This window comes from Parasteatoda tepidariorum, chromosome 1 (assembly GCF_982258835.1).
Source record: "Parasteatoda tepidariorum strain Cologne lab strain chromosome 1, Ptep-v5.0, whole genome shotgun sequence".
Taxonomy (NCBI): domain Eukaryota; kingdom Metazoa; phylum Arthropoda; class Arachnida; order Araneae; family Theridiidae; genus Parasteatoda; species Parasteatoda tepidariorum.
Genome location: NC_141755.1, coordinates 1,876,232 through 1,896,582, shown reverse-complemented (window position 1 = coordinate 1,896,582; position 20,351 = coordinate 1,876,232). Strand labels below are relative to the sequence as shown.

At 30.0% G+C, this 20,351-nt stretch overlaps 1 protein-coding gene across 3 annotated transcripts in view; it reads right to left on the bottom strand.

Moving 5' to 3' along the window:
- Positions 1-2,039: 2,039 nt before the first annotated feature.
- Positions 2,040-20,351, bottom strand: part of LOC107438849 (filamin-A) — a 117,130-nt gene continuing 98,818 nt past the window's right edge. For 2 of the 3 annotated variants that reach the window (XM_071180270.2, XM_016051240.4), the window contains exons 25-39: positions 12,326-12,449; positions 12,090-12,230; positions 11,883-12,011; positions 10,841-11,014; positions 10,276-10,434; positions 9,992-10,195; positions 9,214-9,366; positions 9,003-9,131; positions 8,623-8,889; positions 6,950-7,087; positions 6,617-6,865; positions 5,514-5,684; positions 5,226-5,441; positions 4,139-4,336; positions 2,040-2,903 (exon numbers count right to left, since the gene is read on the bottom strand). In XM_071180270.2, the coding sequence (XP_071036371.2) occupies positions 2,716-2,903; positions 4,139-4,336; positions 5,226-5,441; positions 5,514-5,684; positions 6,617-6,865; positions 6,950-7,087; positions 8,623-8,889; positions 9,003-9,131; positions 9,214-9,366; positions 9,992-10,195; positions 10,276-10,434; positions 10,841-11,014; positions 11,883-12,011; positions 12,090-12,230; positions 12,326-12,449 (2,640 nt within the window). In that variant the 3' untranslated portion in view covers positions 2,040-2,715. The remainder of the gene's footprint in view (positions 2,904-4,138; positions 4,337-5,225; positions 5,442-5,513; positions 5,685-6,616; positions 6,866-6,949; positions 7,088-8,622; positions 8,890-9,002; positions 9,132-9,213; positions 9,367-9,991; positions 10,196-10,275; positions 10,435-10,840; positions 11,015-11,882; positions 12,012-12,089; positions 12,231-12,325; positions 12,450-20,351) is intronic. The other variant, XM_087158073.1, reaches the window with a different exon arrangement.

Genomic DNA, 20,351 nt, shown 5'->3' with positions numbered 1-20,351 from the left:
ATGTTGTTTGTAGAACGTAGGTGCGCGTAAGGACTATCATAAATAGTTTTTGATATTATTTTTTTTCTTGTTATTTTGATATCACTTTTGGTTCCAGAGGGTGATTTCAATCATGTTAATTGATGAGTGCAAACGATATTTTGATTTATGAAATCCGACATAAAAATGTACCTTCCATGAATAAACGTATCTTTTTTTCGTATTGTGGATTCGTATTTTTAACCATAACCTCCAAAATAAAGGGGTGTCGCAATCTGGAAAATAGGGTCCTAATAGTATGGTTAGTCCAAAGTTTGAACTACTTAGTTTTACTTTTTCTGTTTTGCGTAGTTCGCGAACTTTTAAAGCAAATTGAAAAAAATTTTCACGCAATTATAACATTCGTTTATCCAAAGATAATTCCATGCAGAAGAATAAGTTTTAGCAAAATATTTATTGTTTTATTTAATAACAATACAATTGACTATACAATTTTTTACATAATTTTAAAGAATGCAATTTAACCTAGCAATAAAATTTGAGCAAGAGTGGTCGAATCGTCCTAATAAATCGAATATTTGAAGAAGTTTTATTTTACTACTGACATTGCCCTCTTTTTATAAAGCAAATCTCAAACATTACATTTTATTTCATAAACGGCTTGGTTTGACGACTATCAATGTTAAACTCCGTAGCCTTTTAATTTTGAAGCCCCAACCCAAAAAAAACAAAGGAAACTCGTGGATCAAGCATTGGGATAAACTAGCATTCGTGGAGGATTTCTTAATTGAACTATTTGAACTGTATGTTGAAAAAAAACCAAGAAAATCACCAATGGTTAGCCCGATAGCAACGGGATTCCAGCCCCTTCTACAGAGTCCGGTCACATAATGTTACCACTTGTCAAAAGCCTGATGAACCATCTTTCGTAGAGCGGACCTCTGCGAGAAGAGTATCAATTACGTTCTTGAAGAGACCGTGGATCACTGAAGATGATGTTGAGGCCTGCCGTTGCCAGCTGTGCTAGGTTAAGAATTCAAGGCACAGAGTTCCACAGATTTTTGATAGGGTTTAAATGCAGGGAGATAGGTACGGAAAACTCATTCTAGTGCCCATACTGCTTTGCCGTATGATACGTCGCATTGTTCTTCTGGTAGATGTTATCATTCTGAAAGAAACATTTCGCATGTAGGGATGGACATAGTCCGCGGAATAGATGTGATGCTACCATCCTGCCTTCCTCAATGATGAACGCCACAAAAACATTTCCTAGACCACAATGCTCCCTCCTGCAGCTTTGTCCCTTTTCGGCAATTTTGAAAGGGCTTTCAAACGTTTCACTCCGTATACTCCCACGTGTCTAAACCTGATTCATCAGAAAAAGCCACTTAGTGGACGTCCAGTTGCAATACTGGAGACAGCCTTCTTCGTCATCATTAACCATTCTACTGTTGTGAAGGACGCTGAACGAGACACTTTTGGTTCATCTCTAGATTGTTGTCAGTAGCTCACTCCTTAAAGCATAAATGTTGAATCTTAAACAACTGTTCACAAACCACTGCAATACTACGTCGGGGAACTTTCTATTTTTATTCTTTAATTGCAGCTCAAAAAGCGTGTTTTAAAAGATGGATTAATTTTTATCCATCAGTTTATTCTCCATAAAATAAAGAAAGAAAGAAAAGAGATAGAGAGATAGAGAGAGATTTTCAAACTTCTATTATAAAAATTGTTTTATCTAAGTCAAATGCTAAGCTAATTTCCTTAAACACGCATTTTGATCCATATCCCTTTACTTAAATACACATTCTGAGCTGCGTCTGCTTTTTAATCGCACTTATGTTTCGGCATCGATAATGTTGAGTTTTTGATTTTCTGGTGAAAAAAAAACGCTTATTAACTATCAGAAAGTAGACATTAACTTATAATATGTTTATGAAACTTTTTTCTACTATTTCAGGTAGAAATTGGATAAAAGCATTCTTTTGCCATTCTGTGCCTATCAAAAAAAAAAAAAAAAAAAAAAAAATTTAAAATTGGAGAGTAACTGACACATACAATGAAAGGAACAAAATTTATTTGATCTTTAAAGAATAAAATTGCAATAAACAAGCAAAATAAAATTGTTTTCTTTTTAAAAAAAATTCAAAATCTCAAATACATTATCAATAGTTTCATCAGAAAACACTAAATCTTTTTTATCTTAAAATAAATTTATAAAATGCCACAGTATAAACATCCTAAATTCTAAAAATTAAATATTTTTAAAATGAGAGATTAAGTACACATTTTTCTTTAGAATGAGATCAGCTTAAACAGAAATTGCAATGCTGAGAGATTTCTGAGCTCATAAATTATGAATCGAATAGTGGATGAAATTTTTGAAATTCATTTAAAAGTCTTAATAAATATAAATTATCCATAAACTTTGCAAACAACATAACATCAAAATATATAATATTCCTTTAAAGTAAGTTTCCGTTCGACACAAAATTTCATGTGTAGCGAGGCACTTAATGTTTTCACGTTGGATAAATTAAAAAGAACAATAAAACGACACGAAGTGGGTATACTAAACAAATCACGAGTAGTTTCACATGATCTGCATCGAGAAAACAGACTATGTAGGGAGAGGAGAAGCGAAACAACAAAACATTTGGCAACATGAATATAAAAACATATTTTCACGACAACAACCGAGAACTTCAAGCAGTTTTTGTTTCCTTTAAAAAAAAGTTAAGAGACTTCTACTTTGAATGGACTACCGGGGATATGGTCATCACCCCATTTGACAGCAACTACGTGGTCTCCCTTTTCTTTCACTGTGTAATTAACTTGATACATATTTTTTCCGATAGCTTTAACAAATACCTCCTCACATGGACCTTTGGGGCCATACACGGAACAGAAGAATAAGTTATTTCCTGTAAATAATCAAAGATCACATTATTTTATGTTTTTAAATCTTATATCAATTTCTACGAAAATAAAGTGAAAATATATTTTTTTTCCATGATAAGTTAATTAACAAATACATTAGAATGATATATAATGGGTCTGGTTTACTGAAATGCACTAAACCTAAATGTTAGATAATGGTGTATGTACTGAAATAAAAATTGCGATTTCAATTATATTTTAATGTATCCTAAAAGGATAGTTTCGATAGACTAAAGCACAGACATGGTCATACTATAGTTTCGGTTCGATAAGCAAGAACCTTCCACAGTGTCTCAACACCAAATGATGGTAGAGAAGTCAAGAGACAAACACAAAGTGGTTATAGAGATTGAGGAACAAGTTTAAACAAGATAATAAGAAAAAAGAGAGCTAAGAACTGGCGTAAGTTCAAATCCCCTCACATCTGTTCTGTTTTTTATCTCCACCTTTTTATCACGATGTTGTACAAACTTTTTCCTTCGCCGCTATTGGTTAAACCACTTTGCACGTCTCTCCACATCTCTACCATCATTTGGTGTTTTAGACACTGAAGAATGTTCTTGTTTATATAACCATTTCTGCTTCATTCACACATTTTCTTCCCTTATTTGTGTGTTTAAGACGTTTTAATGAAATTGAAAATAGCTAATGTAGCAGCCCATCCTAATGAAATGTGTATGCACACCCATGAACACCAAAACTACAACACTAGAACTGCCTTCATTCCATATCAGACATGAATCTAATTTTACATTTATATCACTCTTTTTACTGATCAATAAAAATTCAATATTTTTTAAAACAGCATGTTTGAATTCAACGATATTATAATTCATAATGTTTAATAAAATTTCTTTTTCATTTATGGTCTTTTTTACATAGAAGCATAACTCACACATAACTGTTAAACAACATGTTTGAATTCAACGATATTATAATTCATAACGTTTCATAAAATTTCGTTTTCATTTATGGTCTTTTTTACATAGAAGCATAACTGTGACATTAAGTATGTAGTAGTCACAGTTACGACAACTGTCCACTTGAAATATTTCAATTTCAAGGCTATTACATGTGAAATAATTATAGCAAGCATCCTCATCGTAACCAAGCAGATATTTCAAGCGAACAGATTTCGTACGTTATGAAATATCTACACACGTCATTTTACGAATTCTATTTTTAATCCGGTATTAAAAAATAGGAACTCTAAATTTACCTGCATCTGTGCAATTGACGGTGAATTGATTAGACCTATGCAAATGAGCTCGTTTTAGACCCATTCCTTTACTCGTTACTTTTGTAGCATCGGACCTAAACTTGGGTAAGTGATCAGCTTTCTGCTTTGCTTGTTTTGCACTTGTCTCAACAACAACCTGAGATTGTTCCTTAGTTCCGATATCTGTCACAGCACTACCTAAAATAAAAACGTCGGAATTTCGTCATAAAGTAGAGGAAAACATCATATTACCTTATAAAATAGTTCTTTGTTCATAGATAGTACAATATATTTTAAATTCGAGATTTATAAAAATGAAGATATGCTGTTTTTGATCCCTATAAATAGTGCTAAATTTTTATTGGGTGTTGATGCGATTTTTGTTATAACTATTTCAAATTTAAATCTACTAAAAGTTATAGAACGGGTTGAATGAACAGAATTATAGATGCTCATTGGGTTCATTCTGAATCACAAAGTTTTAATATAAAGATAGCTGGCAAAATATTAGAAGTTATAAATGCATAGTTAATACATAAAACTTTTTAAAAAACTCAATGCATTTTTTAAACATCCTATCGCACTGCTTTGTCACTTTTCTCCATGGATGTCTGGAACTTTATCAGCAAGATCTCCGAATCATGCAGGCTTCGTAGTTGTTCAAAATAAAAATCAAGACACTATTTTACAAAAAATCAAGATATTTTTTAGAGCAATACATGTTTACTATTTTTAAGGAGAAATGAGGGACTATAAAAATAGTGTCATCCATTACTTTGAAACTTTCTTTTGTTCAAAATATTTCTTTAATTTTCCAAAACATTAAAAAATAGAATAAAAAGATGATGTATATGCATTCCAAACGACTAAGTGTTGAGTTGTATCAAAACTATACAATCAAAAATAAGTGAATCAAAAATGACTACCTAAATTTAATGACTATTTTTTACAAATTATTAAAATAAAATAATAATCATTAAAAGGAATGACTGGTAAATAGCCATGTTTATTAAATCATAAGTTTTAATCAAGCTATAGCTATGAATATAACAAAGAATACACAAGAATTGTTCTAAAAACTATTTACCCGTGCATGGAACTTTAAATGGGCTTCCACCAATGTGATATCCATTGTATTTTACTGTAATGAAATAATCTCCTGGGGCTAATGGTGTATAACGTACTTTATAACCTTCTTCAACTTCAGTGCAATCCATAGATACTTTAGAGGGTCCATCGATAGTAACAGATAAAGTTCCAGTACCAGCACTGCATGTATCAACAATGAAATCTGTTTTGGTGCCTGTAAGTAAAATAATATTTCAATAAACGATGTCATCATTCATTCGTAATTCATAAAAAGAAATTAAATTACCAGATTTAGTTTCTTTCAAACCAGGACCGTAAGCTTGAACAGCTGCTGGATCTGAATCATCCTTGCCGATGAGTAGACGGAGAGGACTTTGTGGAATATGAACACCAGAACAACGTATGTGAATGAGGTGCACACCATTTTCACGTGGTACAAACCTTAATGCCCATTGATCTACATAAGGGTAATTAGACATCAATTAGAATTGTCATAAAAATAACTCTCTTCACATTTCACCATTTTTAAAATCTGTTTTCAATAAACTCAATTTTGAATTACCAGGAAACTAGGTCGCTTCCCTTAATAACAATTTTCAATAGCCATCAATCTTTGTAAAAATACCATAGCAACACTGAACAAAATATCATATTTTAAGTATTTCCGACTAATATGCATGATTCAACTAAAAGAAAAAATAATTCATACTTACTCAGATCTACTCGAAACAAATATTGGATCGACTTCTTGTGATAATTTAATATATTCAGGAAAAATATAATATAGAATGTATCGAGTGATAATCATGAGAGGCTTATCAAGAATTAATAGAGTATTAAACAAGAAACAGAGTATGAATAATTATATAAATCAGACTATTATTCGTAAAGTAGTCAGAAGAACTATAAATTAATAAAATATAAATACTTTTTTATTATTTTTAAATTTTATGAAAAATGCACGCTTTCCTGGATACTCCACCTGCTCACAGAACTCTAATATTTTACTAGTGTAAAAGTTAGAAATCTGGTAAATGTCAACAATTCTATATGTATGTCAGAAATATTTTTCACTAACATCAACAAATATCAACATTCAGCATGCTTTGAGAGTGTGTCATTATCAATCTTTTTCACTTACATCCGTACCATCGGTGTATGTTAAATGATTTGCTGATACAAATAAAAAATATATAACAGAACTCTTTTTTCAATTTTCACCATGCGGAATGTCTGTCGACATTGTGAGAGAAACGTTATGATATTCCAAACATTCACAATGTTGACAGTATTTGGTGATGTAAGATATTTAAAAGATATTTCGGAATCATCCCATGAAAAGGAAACACTATTATGCATTAGATTGGAAATAAATGAATGAATCCTTACCAGCATCTAAAGGAGTAATAAAGCAATCATCTTCTGTTCCAGAGGGTGAGATGACTTTTCCATCTAAATTTCCTTTGGCTCCATTCATGAGAATGGCAATGGCTACAGGTTTGTTAATTTGATTAAAACTCTCTGGAATATGAGCCAGTTCAATCTTTGAGGTGTCACCCGTTGAAGGCAGCATGTACACGTGGTAGGGACTGTCCGGGATGTGCTGCTCATTGAACTTGATACCTACTCTATAGTCACCTTTAATTGAGAAAACAATATTGGAATTAACTATAGAAATAACTCTCTCTCTGTATATAGATAAAATTTGTTTTGAATTTATACCTGGCTCAGTCACCTTATACTTCACGTAACACGAACCATCTTTAGAGTCTTTGAAGTCAATGTCAGCTTTTGATGGACCTTCCACCGATATAGCAAGACTTCCTGCACCAGCTTCTCTCGTCCAAACATTAAACTCACCTTAAATATTCAATGACAATATCTTTAAGTACAATTCATTTTAATGATTTAAGTGAACTTTAAAGAAATATTTTATTTTCTAAATATAAATCATTTTGAACAAACATCCTTTAATCTTACTATAAATAGAAAATAAATCAACAAAACAATACTTTTTTTTAAATATCTGTAGTAATTGCTAATAATTGAGATCTTTAAGCGAGAGTATGTTTTGAATATTTAATCTTTTAATAGATGGAACATTAGACACCATTTCAAAATAAAGTCTTCAAAATAATTCATATATATTACGGGTATATTATTCAAAAAGGATAAATAAAATGCTTTTTCAATAAATTTAAAATTGCATGCATCCATTTGGATCTGAAACTATATATTTTTAAATAGCAATAGCAGCAAATAAATAAAACAATAATAAAATTGGATTTCTAATTTTTGCAAGCAAACTATATCATTAAAATAACCAGTTCAAATAGAAGAATTATTTAAAACACTAAAGGGTCATATAAAAAAAATAGTGCGTGGAGTCCCTCCGCGCGGAAGAAGTGAAACTTCGTAATGTGTAAATGAAAATAGGAAGGGGTAGAAATTGATTTTTAGTGAAATCATATTGTTTCTTTAAGACAAACTTTATTAACATTGCTTACAATTCACAATTGATCGCATCTTTTAATTATCATTTTCGAGAGGAGAAATATCCAAATCTATAACATTTACAACGGGATTATGATAACTAAAGTAAGATACGAAATGTTTGAGTTCTATTTTTTCAATATTTCTTGCAAAAACTGCATCAGTGGTAGTTCCCCCTTTGGTTGTTGGATCATTCCTAACATTTATTACTTCCAATCCAAATTTGTCTTTGAGGAAGGTTAATAATGTTTCAGATTCAGGTAACGAGAAATTCACATTAAAATCTCCTACAAGGATCACGGGCCGTTCGTTGCCATGGTAGCGTTAAACGTTTAACACAAACTTGTTGGAAGTCGCATTAGAAGTTTCACTTCAAAAATCTTCGAAATTTATTTTAGCTTTAAAATCTCATTATAAAGCATAACTTTTAAGCTACGATCATTCCTGCTTGAATGCTTCATCCATAATGAGATAGGATCAAATAAAGATCTCATTCAAATAGTGAATCAACTCCATTTATTTGAAAATAGAGTCCCATCCACGTTCATTTCCATTTTAAAACTTCCAGCTTATTTTTCACAGCTAAGCAGGAACACTACAAATCACACAAAAAAGGAAAAACATTCTTAAGACAAGATCTGTATTTCAAAATGAACAAAGAAAGAGTCGGCTTATTACAATGAAGGCCTTAATGGTAAATTCTTTAAAGTGGAAAGTGAAAATTTTCAGAAGGTTTTAAATTATGAAAAATAATTTTAAAGTGAGAATAATGTAAATGTGATTTAGCCAGTAATAAAATTTAGAAGAAGTAAAAATTAATATATGAACTCCCACACTTTCTAACCTAAGCGTGATTAGCGTTTTTAGCTCTTTAATGATGAAATCAAGTGATAGAGACTCACATATCTCGCTAACAGTTCCTCTGTATAAGCCAGGTCCTCCAGCATGAACTTTATGGGAGCCATGGTCTCTGAAAGGGCCAACAGTGAATTGAAATGGTGATCCAGGAATGTGGAGATCTTTGCATCGTACACTGACTGTATGCACACCCGTCTCCTTCGGAACAAAATGAACATTGTAACTACACTCATCACAGTCAGCGATGCTGGCATCTTCGGTGACACCAGATGGTGATGTGACTTTGGCAGACATATCAAATGCACTAGATCCTAGGAGAAGAGAATGCACCATACAGTAACATAATTTTTATTTTTAACATTCATAAATTATCAAACAGTGGATAGAAAAGCGGGCATCTTGAATAAAACAATGGTAAACATACCGGGAAGCCTGAAAGTAAGTTTACATTCATTGCCAACATCAACAACTGGTGCAGATTCTCGTTGCTTTTTAATAAATTCTCTCTGAATATTAGATCCTTCACCTAATACTTTCACAGTAAAAGGACTTCCTGTCAAAAAACAATGGAAGCAATTTCATTTTTATAATACTTTATTTTATTATTCATTTTTAATTTTTTAATTTTTGCTTACCTGGTACGTGATGATCAGCAAACTTCAGATTTACAATATAATATCCTGGCTCAGTGGGCTTATAGCCTACAGTCAATGTGCCATTTTCATTATCTTTGCAGTTAATTTCAGCTTTACTGGGTCCTTCAACAGAAAGACTAAGGCCTCCAAAACCTGCATTAAAAATCACAATAAAAAATTACTTATGCATATTTGCTAGTGACATATATCATTTTAAGAATAATAAACGCATAACCGTTGAAATACATTTTAAATGAAAAAAAAATATTTTTCAAAACGATTGTCCAAAAAAAATTAGTTTAATTGTAATAAATAATTTGCGGTGAAATCCTTCTTATAGTGTGGCAATACAACACTATTAAAATAATTCCATAACATTGCTTTCCAAAAGAAATTGTAACTCTATTCTTATTTATAGTTTAATAAGTAAATAGTTTTTGCATCTCTATATTCATATTTGTAAGAATTATAATTTTAAAATTGAAACTTATGACATTATATTATTATTTGTCAATTGATAAATAGATGATGGGCATTGATAATAAAGTATTATTAATAGATTATAAATCATCCAGATATACCTACTAAACACCCTAAGCTTAAATATAACATAAGAAGCTATTATATTTCAATATAAAGTTGAACTCGATTGATACAAAAAAAATGATTTTCATTTAGTTAACAAATATTGTTGATACAAAACAAAACTACTCTTTTCTTTATCTAAAAAAACATTTTAGAAATTTAAAATGAATCACACAAGAGTATGGAATCATACCGGCTTCCTTTGTATCAATTGTGAACTGATTTTCAACATGAGTCTTTCCTTCCTTGATAGCATTGCCGATGACCTTCACCTTAGTGGCATCGCCAATCTCTTGATCTAACACATTGATTTGGAACGGACTTCCTTGAATATGATTGCCCTGTCGCTTAACGTTAACCATGTGCGGTCCGGCTTCACGGGGAGTGAAAGAAATTCCTGCCATTCGACAAAGAAAATTTAATTAATTGAGTGAATGCTACTGAACAGTATTAAGAGATTGTTGTCCAGAATATTACCTAAATGACCATTTGGCAATGTTTTCAGAAAACAGGGTTCCTCTAGACCTGATGGAGAGACAATACTAGCATTCAGATTTCTGGCATCTTTTTCTTGTACTTTCAGTGAAACTTCGCTAGAGTGACCCACTGATATTTGATTTCTTTTTCGGCCTTCACCTAAGAAACATTCGCATTTATAGTTAATAAGGTTAATTCATAGTAAACGTTCAATGCATTGAAATATTACATTACCAAATTAAAATCTAATTAGGTTAGGTACATATACAAAATTATGTTTAATGCCAATACCAAATTATATTTCGATCAATAGTTAAAAATGTTTCTCAGTCATGTTTTAGCTCACAATGCAGAAACTTAAGTTATTGCATTCTGATTCGAAAAATTTACTATTACATCGAAAGTCAATAAGAAATCTTACATTGCATCATTCTAAGGAATAAAAAAAAAAACTTTAAAAGCTTTGAAAACTGCATTTCTTTTCAATAAATACTATATTCCTAAGATTTTATTAGAATTTGAAATCTAAATTTCGCAACCAAAATTTAGTAAAAAATTATCAAACCTGTAATTTTTGCTGTAAAAGGACTTCCTGCAATGTGCTTGCCAGCAAATTTGACAGAAATCTTATATTCTCCAGGAGCTGCAGGCAAGTAATTAACAGCAACTGTTCCGTCTTTGTTATCGTGGCACGTTATTTCCGCTTGAGAAGGTCCCTGGACTGCAACATCAAGTCCACCTAAAATATGGGTTTACGTGAAAATCACCATTTCAAATTAAAAAGCGAGATTACAGCTTAGCTCTTTGTCAAAAACTTTAATTAAATGAATTTATCGATCAGAGATATTTATTATTTGAAATAATGTGCGTGATAACTAATTTAATTAATTACTGATTAATTATCACCCACTTAATTTCTTTACTTATTTGGTATGCGAATAAAAACAATGTATATAAAAAAATATACGACAGTTTTGAGATTTTGCCTAAGTATTTTCTAGCAATTTAAAAGACTTTCAGAGTTCAGTAAAAGATGACGGGATTATTTTTATGATTTCAAGGTTAGTTTTTTTATTAACATATTATTAGAAAATTATGAAGGAAACAAGCATATAACAATGTTATACAGATAAATTCGATATAATAGAATGAAAAGTGGTTTCAAGTTAATAAAAATTTACTTTAAAAAAATAACACTGAAATTTGTCTCAAATTAGTTAGAAACATTTTTAATCCAAATATTAACCCTTATTTGGACAAAATAAAATAAAAAAATAACTTTTACATACATTCTTTATAAAAAAAATATTTTTACATTTTTATGTATCATAAACATATCAACATAAATAAAGTAAAAGCTAAGATGCAATGTAAATTGTAAGTCACTGGTAAACAAATAAATATTTAATTTTAAAACTATACTTTGTTCCACAGAAGAAATAAAGAAAGAAATGATTTGAGAATAACAAAACTGAAACTAAAAATATATTTGCCCTTAAAAAAAATTCACATTTTATTTATATTTTAAAATTCCCACTATATTACATATCACCAATCCTTAATTGAAAAAAATTCAATACTAAAAATTAATTTTATAAATAATATACCTGCTCCCGCATCCTTTGTATAAATTGTAAAATTAGCAGGTTCACCAGCAATGCCTCTGCTCAAACCTGGACCATGTGCAGTCACAAAACCACTTGTAATTGAATCCACATAAATTTTGAATGGACTGCCTGTAAAATAAATAAATAAATAAATGCACATTCATTAAACATATCATTCTATTTTATCAGGAACCATGAATTATTTACCTGGTATATGTTCTTGATTGTATTTCACATGCAACTCATGTAAACCTTCTTCCCTTGGATCGTACTTAATAGAAATGGTCCCATCTTGGTTGTCTATGACAACCGGCTTATCGAATTTTCCTGATGGCATTTTGATATCAGCTGAGACAAAACCATATTTATTAATTCAAGTTTTTTTAAAATAAAAAACAAAATGTAAGGAATGTTTTGCAAAGCATAAGAGAAAATTTTGTTACCAGTTATTTGGCCTGTGCCAGGAAGAACTATGCTATGTAACTCGACGCTTCTAAACTGAGTGGTTCGAGATTGAGTTGTGCGTGTTTTAGTAACACTCTTTCTTTGAACCTCTTCAGTAACAGCCTGAAAGAATGTCATAAATTCACTATCTCATTCCTAAATAACACTCATTTCAATGAGAAGAAAATAAAACTTTTCCAAATATAAAGATAGAAAGACAGTAAAAATGGATTCAAGATTACCACGAATTTTAATCCAAAATAACATATTGCGAATCATAGGATATTTATATCTTAAAGATATTTTTTTATTCAGATATATTCTTAGTAAGTCGCAAGAACACAGTTTTTGTCAACAAAAAAAGTTTTGTTCCTTCAAACAGCCTAATTCTTGATAAATAAAATTTTCGTGAACTTGAGACGATTGATAATTCCGATATAAGCATTTTTAAGAATGTCTTCCAAAAGTAGTAAACCCATAACAAAGAATGTTACAGCTTATTTTAAAGTGACATTGCTAAAATTAGCCATTGCAAACTTAAACACCTTCCCTACTTTTTCAAAACGAGTTTCACTTTCATCCAATTTAGTTAATTTAATAGCATGCATACTAAGGTAGTTTTCCTATGAAAGTTTCTGTTAATCACCTTTATAATTTTTGTTTAATTTGGTGGCGAGCCACGACTTTTAAAACATTTTTCGTTAAATATGTAACCATTTTGTTTAATATATATATATATATATATATATATATATATATATATATATATATATATATATATATATATATATATATATATATATATATATATATATATATATATATATATATATATATATATATATATATATATATATATATATATATATATATATATATATATATATATATATATATATATATATATATATATATAGAGAGAGAGAGAGAGAGAGAGAGAGAGAGCAAGAGAAACTATCCCAATACATGCTGTTGCATTTTTAAGTAAATAGAACGAAAATCTAGGAAATTATCGCGAGCAATTGGTTAAAATCAAGAATCCTAAATTAAAAATTTACTACATAATTGTCTTTGTATATTTAAGAGTCATTTACTAATGATTTCATATAATTATTGGTTTTCAGAAATTTAGGAGATTAAATCTCAACCTCACGAAGATTACCCCTATACTATGTCCTGCTGAGCACTAAAGTCGTATATATTAAAATAAGTAAGTTACTAAATGTCTAATAGTCCCTATGTGAACAGAAAATATTTCGAAACTCTTCACAAAAAAAACTATTTATGAATTAAATGTAGGGTTTAAAAATGGCACATGATCCAAAAAAAAAGCATAAAAAAGAATAGATAATGTGCTAATGTCTTTCTATGATGAACTGCAATAAATTGTTTAGCTTAAAGTGTTTGAGCTTAAGCAGTTTTCGGACTCGCAATACACGCAGTGTTTAGCGATAGTCAAATAATTAAAAATCGAAACTTCTTTCTTAACGCTTAAAAAACAAATTATGTATATATACAATTTTTATTCTTTTTCTTTCTTTCTTTTTTCTTTTGCATTCTTGACTAGTCTATCTTCCGATTTCGTGAGCAAAATGCAGAAATTCTTGAGACTAAAAATGCGTGAGACCATACCTTCTTTGCCAGAAACATACAACAGACACCGTCTGGGACTCAGATTTTTATGTCTAAAATATTGTTCCCACCGTTATCGTTATTTAAGGCATGTGTTGATAACCTCCCATCAACAAATGCTAAGTGATTTTGCAATGTTTGCATTCCGAGATTTTTTTTTTAGTATTATTATTTATTTTATGTAGTTGAACTAGAAAAAAATCAACACTTTCCAAAATAAACTTAAGAGATGCGTCACGTTCAGTATGGAGAATACTCACCTCTCACAATGGTCTTATCCGTGAAACAAAGCTCAAATATCGTTCTTATTTTTGCTTTATTTGACTTTTAAAAACGACAATGACTAATTCTCAAAATATTTTCTTCAGTTTATTTCCGAGTGCTTTAATGTGACACTTTCGGCTGTCAGGGTACGTAAAAAAATAAAAGAAACGAAAAAGAAAACTAATTGATTTATGGCATCTAGATGGAGGAATATTCTATATTTAGCCCATAACGGCGTTTTTCTGTAGGCTCCGCCGCCACCTTAACAAAACGAAACTTTTGTCGAGTCGACATTGTGCGAATAGCAATAAAGTGAAGTGAAATGGGCCACTGTCTTATGAATAACGCTACATAGAGGGCCAATGACTTCTCATCATAAAGAGGAACACAGTAATATCGTTAGTAGTTGGGGAGTTATCAAAATATAGGTTAAGATACTGAAAGGAATTTTAATGTTGAATGATGAGAGAATGGTTCATAAAGTTTAACAACTCGCGAAAAAACTTATAACCTGATCACAAAATGCCTAAAGAATTAAATATACTTTAGCCAAATTTTAATGGCGCAGTATTTACCGAAATTAAAATAGATCAAGGTTCAGTTAATATGGAAATAGCGTTCTGTCCCATTCATTCTCCTCCGTGAACTAATTAACGAAATTTAAAAATGTATCTGGCAAAGAAAACGAATTCTAAGAAAACATCCTTAATAAATTTCGATCTAATTTTAATTCAAGAATGTTTGCGAAAAACAGTTTGGCGAAATTAAATTTAAACGAAAAATGAAAGGCTAAGAGATTTTATGAAAAAATTTACATTTTCATCGTTCTATTATATTTGTAACTTGACTGTACCAATATACAGATTTTTTTTTAAAAATATTTCATGAAAATTGTGATACTGCATATCTCGGATTCTTTGTATAAGTAGATTTCCCATTTTTGATAACGAGATAGCAAGCTTCTGGTATAGCGAGTTAATTCGACAGCTGAAAAACCAAATATAAACACTTCTAAAATTAAAGAAGCATAAAAAAAAAGAATTCCTAAGACTAGAATTTTTTTTTTTTAAAGTTTAAAATGTTTCGCATTGATCTCTTTGAATATGATACATTTCCCCTCCCATAAAGACGCGATGCTCCTTTAGTGTTTAAATGACGCGTGGCAAAATGTGGATTTAAAAATGTTATTGTAAATAAATTCTTTGAAAAAGAGTGAAATTTCGAATTCTTTGGAGACTTTTTTTTATGGAATTAAACAGATCAGGATGAAGTCCCATAGCAAAGTGGGATCCGTATGACGATACTACTAACCTTATTGATTTCGACACAGATGATGTTTAGCTTTACGTTAACTTTTAAATTGTAGCTTTACGGCATGTTTTTAAAAGTTTTCATTATGGTTTAGTTTTTGAAGTACTCTAATAAATTATCGCAATTTTTCTTACTCTTAATTTTTTTGTCTAAACGTAATTCAGTAAACTGTTTCTAAAAAACATTTGAAGAAAATAAGTTAAGAGAAGAAATTGAATATATCGGTATATTATTTGAAAATAAAGTATTTAAAAAGATTTTTGAAAGGGGTAAATTTATACAGAGTTTATCATATTTATCTCATTATTTATAATATATAGATATTTCTTGATCAAGAATCTCCGTAACCGGTAAATAAGTCGACCCCCTGATTTTCGTTAAATTTTGGGCATTTATAAAGTCGACACCAGGATATGCAGACAACCAATAGAAAAATTTACTCAGTGAGGAATCGCAACGACGGTTAATGTATAAACAAAAATTAGTGCTTCTATGGATGGGGTGAAAAATGAAAAAAATTACAAAAAGGATTAATTAATAGTTTTGCAAACACTTTCGATAGATGCTATTCAAAGTTATAGAGCTCCTTAAGTACTCTTTCATCCAAAACATTAACACACAGTAATGAGAGATTAGTCAAACAGCGAAAATAAATCTGGCACATCTTTGAATTTTTAACACTCCCTGAACGTGTTAACCATAAACATTGTGACTGTCTTTTTCAGCTTTTGTTTATTCGAGATGAAAATTTACAGTCTGTTTACGCATTTCACTCTTTCTTCCATTAGCACTGATTCGAGAAATAGGAGGATGTGTAAAAATAAACATGGCAAAACTTGACAATTGTTTCTACCACATAAAATGTATTGTTGACTTAAATGACTGAATAAAGTGTTCCAAACATTTCCCTATGCTTTGTATGTAACCACCTAATAGTTTTAATGAGGAAAATTCTTCGATTCCTTTTGCTCTTAATTTTTATTCTAGAAATGGCACCTTTTCTCGACTTTCTGTATGTAGTAAGTAATTAATCCTATCAAAGTGAACTAGTATTAATCTATAGAAAGTTTGAGGATTTGATTTTTACGATGCATAGAGATAAATTTGCTTCCAACAATCTTATAAATATAAATATAGTATAATGTGACTTCTTATAAGGAATGAAGAACTAGTGTATTTACTATAACGCTACAATTTTGCAATTGGAATGTGCATAAAAAAATTTTTAATTATAAAAAAAGTTGCAGGAATTATACTGCTGATTAGTTGGTTAACTATTAAATAGAAATTGTAGTACCTAACTTTACTTAGACCTCTTTAATTCAAACTATCAAGAACAAAAGTACGGACAAAACTGGCAATTAGTTTTGATTCTATTGAATGGATATGTATATTGCAATTGAATTGAAGTATATAGTAATTGAATGTATGCATATTGCTATGATTTCTTTCCATACATCTTACCAGCAAACTAACAATTGACATAAACTTAAGAACTTTAACAATAAAGAATAATTCTATAATCTTTATTTATAAAGCCTACTCGGTTATTAAACCGATCGAAAGATAAGAAGTTTTACTGCAATGAAGTTCAATATTAATATGAAGAAAGCTTATTTTTATGTCGTTTTTGGGTACATCAAGAATTTTTATAGACATGATTTCTTGCTCTTTTGAAGTTGGTGAAATCTGCATAAGATGAATTCTTACTCACTTAAGAAAACGAAACAATTTTAGTACTTGTTATTAACTTGAAAATACAGTTCTAGATCTAATAAAACTGGTGCATTACAAAAGGCTAGTAGAAGCATTATAATTAAAGTGAGACATATAAATAGGATATATATACAGAAGTGAGTGAAGAAAACGGTGCCTCACCGTGAATTAAGGAATCTTTTAATATAATCCCAAGAACGAATGGTGAAGAAAGAAAAAGAGTTACTTTGACTTTAACTAATCAAATTGATGCGTGCTATTTAGTTTAGGTACTTATCATATTTGAACAAAATAAGAAGTATAGGTGATGGGGGTTTTACATTATAAATATCGAACCAGGAAACGACGAAACAAGTGTGTCCATAGAATAAAATTCATTTCATAACAGATTTTTACCATACCATCTAAATGTATTATTTGTGGTACTATGTTGCCCATAACTTAAAACTGATAATATTTTGTGCGGTTTGTAGTGAGGTCTTCTAGGAGTGAGGTATTTAAAAATATTGTAATTTTTTTCTCTAAATCTATGTGTTGCCAGCTCTCAAAATCTATAAGCGTTAGTATCACATCAAGAAAATTCTTCTTCTTCATTCAGTAACCCAAAGAGCATTGTTTTTATATGTATTTCAAGGTAGGCATTTATCAAGTCGTATTTACAAATGAGGCAGACATTCGGAAATGGATCAGAGTGTGAACAGGATCTCACGTTGACGCACCTGCATTTCTATGCATGAGATTCCAAGGGCATTAGAATTTGATCTACAAAAAGAAGTTACCTTGGATTCAACTCAAAACTGTCGTATCATTTGTAACCTGGCTTTTATTCAAGTGGATGTGATAAGCAGAAAACCACAAAAGATTCTTCACCAAGGCAACAACAACCAACTCAAACGCTACAAGATCTTCATCAATCGCTCTAGGAAAAGATACGGTTGAGCGAAACAAAGGATGCTACTGACATTTGCTGATGATAAATGATGAATCTGTAATATACATCATTTAAATCCTAAGCGTTATTCACTAAAAGGTTTTCGCAATCATCTCATTACTTACATTAAAGCGTTCAGCACTTTTTCTTGAATGATAAAATATTTAATTGAAAGTTTGAATTTTACTTATTACCGCGAAAAAACGTAATGTTTGAAATCTTTACTTTTATTTACAAAAGACAAAATCTTATAACGGTAATGATCCTTGCATTTCGAAAAATATTAAGAAGCCTTTTAAGAGTTTGGATTTATAAAAGTATGCCAATAAATCCGGTGTGCCACAATTGGTGTCGAAGAAGACGTGAGAAAAAACTGAGCTCATGTGAAACAAAGATATAAAACAACAGAGTTTCTATAAAACATCAATGCTTCAACTACATATTTAGTCAACACATACAGTCTATTAAATAACACTCTTAAAGATAAGCACTGCCGGGTCGTTTGTTTCAAGAAACAATTTATTTTAAATTAGTCCTATTTCATTTTCAAAAACTCTGAATAAAAAATAATCCCTTCATAATCTTGGAAAGAATTTAAATAATAAATAAAGACTCATTTTAAAAGAAAAGAAAAGAAATTACTAAGTAGAAAGACAAAAAGAAAGGTTTGTTTTAAGAAAAACTAATATAACTTACATACATTTTGGATAATATACCTTTTTTTTGCCTAAACAAATTCGATTTAGTATTTTTTAGCTATCACACAGAAGATGCATAAATAATATCTTAATAGGTATCTGCAACCTATTTAGTATTAACGCCATAAAAAATGTTTCATTTCATTACGTAAAAAAGATTAAACGCAACTTATTAAGCAATTTTTTTTTCCATTTATTAAAACGTAAGGCGTTTGAGGTTTATTCTTAAGTCTATTTTACCTGGCTCACAGTTTTCAAATAACAAGCGGATAATTTGGCACGAATTTTTAACCTTCACGCACTAAGAAGTTGAATGTTTTCTTTTTCTTCTTCATTAATGGAATTAAAAAAGAAAGATTAAGTTGCAAAAGACGTACATTAATTCACTTATGAATGAGCTGAGATTTAGTAGCAAACACTGAGATTCCTCTTTCATAATCAGTTTATTTTTAGGTTTACGCGAACTGCAGAAAAGTGAAGTATATTAAAGAGATACGTCATTTAATTCTTTCATTCAACTATTTAAAGACGTTTAGACACACATTTTGGCATTACTGCTCCCTCATGCAAATCATATCTCACATTAAGGCAAAGGGGGAAAAAAAAGATATACTATAAAAAAGCGATCCATTTAATTCCTTTTTTTTCCGGGGTTAATGTATAGTACAAGACTTTCAGCAGCATCTTATTAGAAAATGAAATTTATAGAGTTATTGCTCGTATAGCTCTTGAAAACGAATCTATATTTATTGTCAGGTGTTTCAAATTTTATAGTAAGTAATGGAATCAGTAGCAAAAGTAAAGTAAAATATACAAAAATTATAATTTGCGAGTCATTATTGCCTTATGATTAGAAAAATATATCTAGTTTTTCCTGTTAAACTCATTTGATTACCAATGAATCTAAGAATTTACGTTGTACTTTTATTGTTTTAAAATTAAAAAGAAAATAAATTTATAGCACATAAACTAGTGAGAAATAACAAAACAGACGCGATCAGTATTCTTCAATATCAATACCAAAACTCCTTATTATGTAATAGGTGGAAAAAAAATTATAATAACCTTTAAAAATAAAGGGAAATTCTTAAGATGTTTCATAAATTCAGGCAAAATTAAAAACGAAATGTTTAATTCTTCATTCAAATTCATTATAAAGTTGGGATGTAAATCATTTAAGTCATAATTGATTATTTAAACTAATTGATACAATTTTAAATAATAGGTGATTAATAGTTACCATACTCGAAATTTAACGTAATAATAAATTAGCCTTAATAAAGGGTAGTTAGGTATTTATATCACACAAGAGGTGGGCTGTATTTTATTTTATGACTGACGTTGAACCAATTTTTGATTTACGACTACTTATGTTGTCATTTTGAACCCAATCTAGAAGACAAGGAAACTCCTGGATCAAGTAGTGGCAGAAATTTGCCTTCGTGGTCCTGATATAATTAACTCGCATTTGCG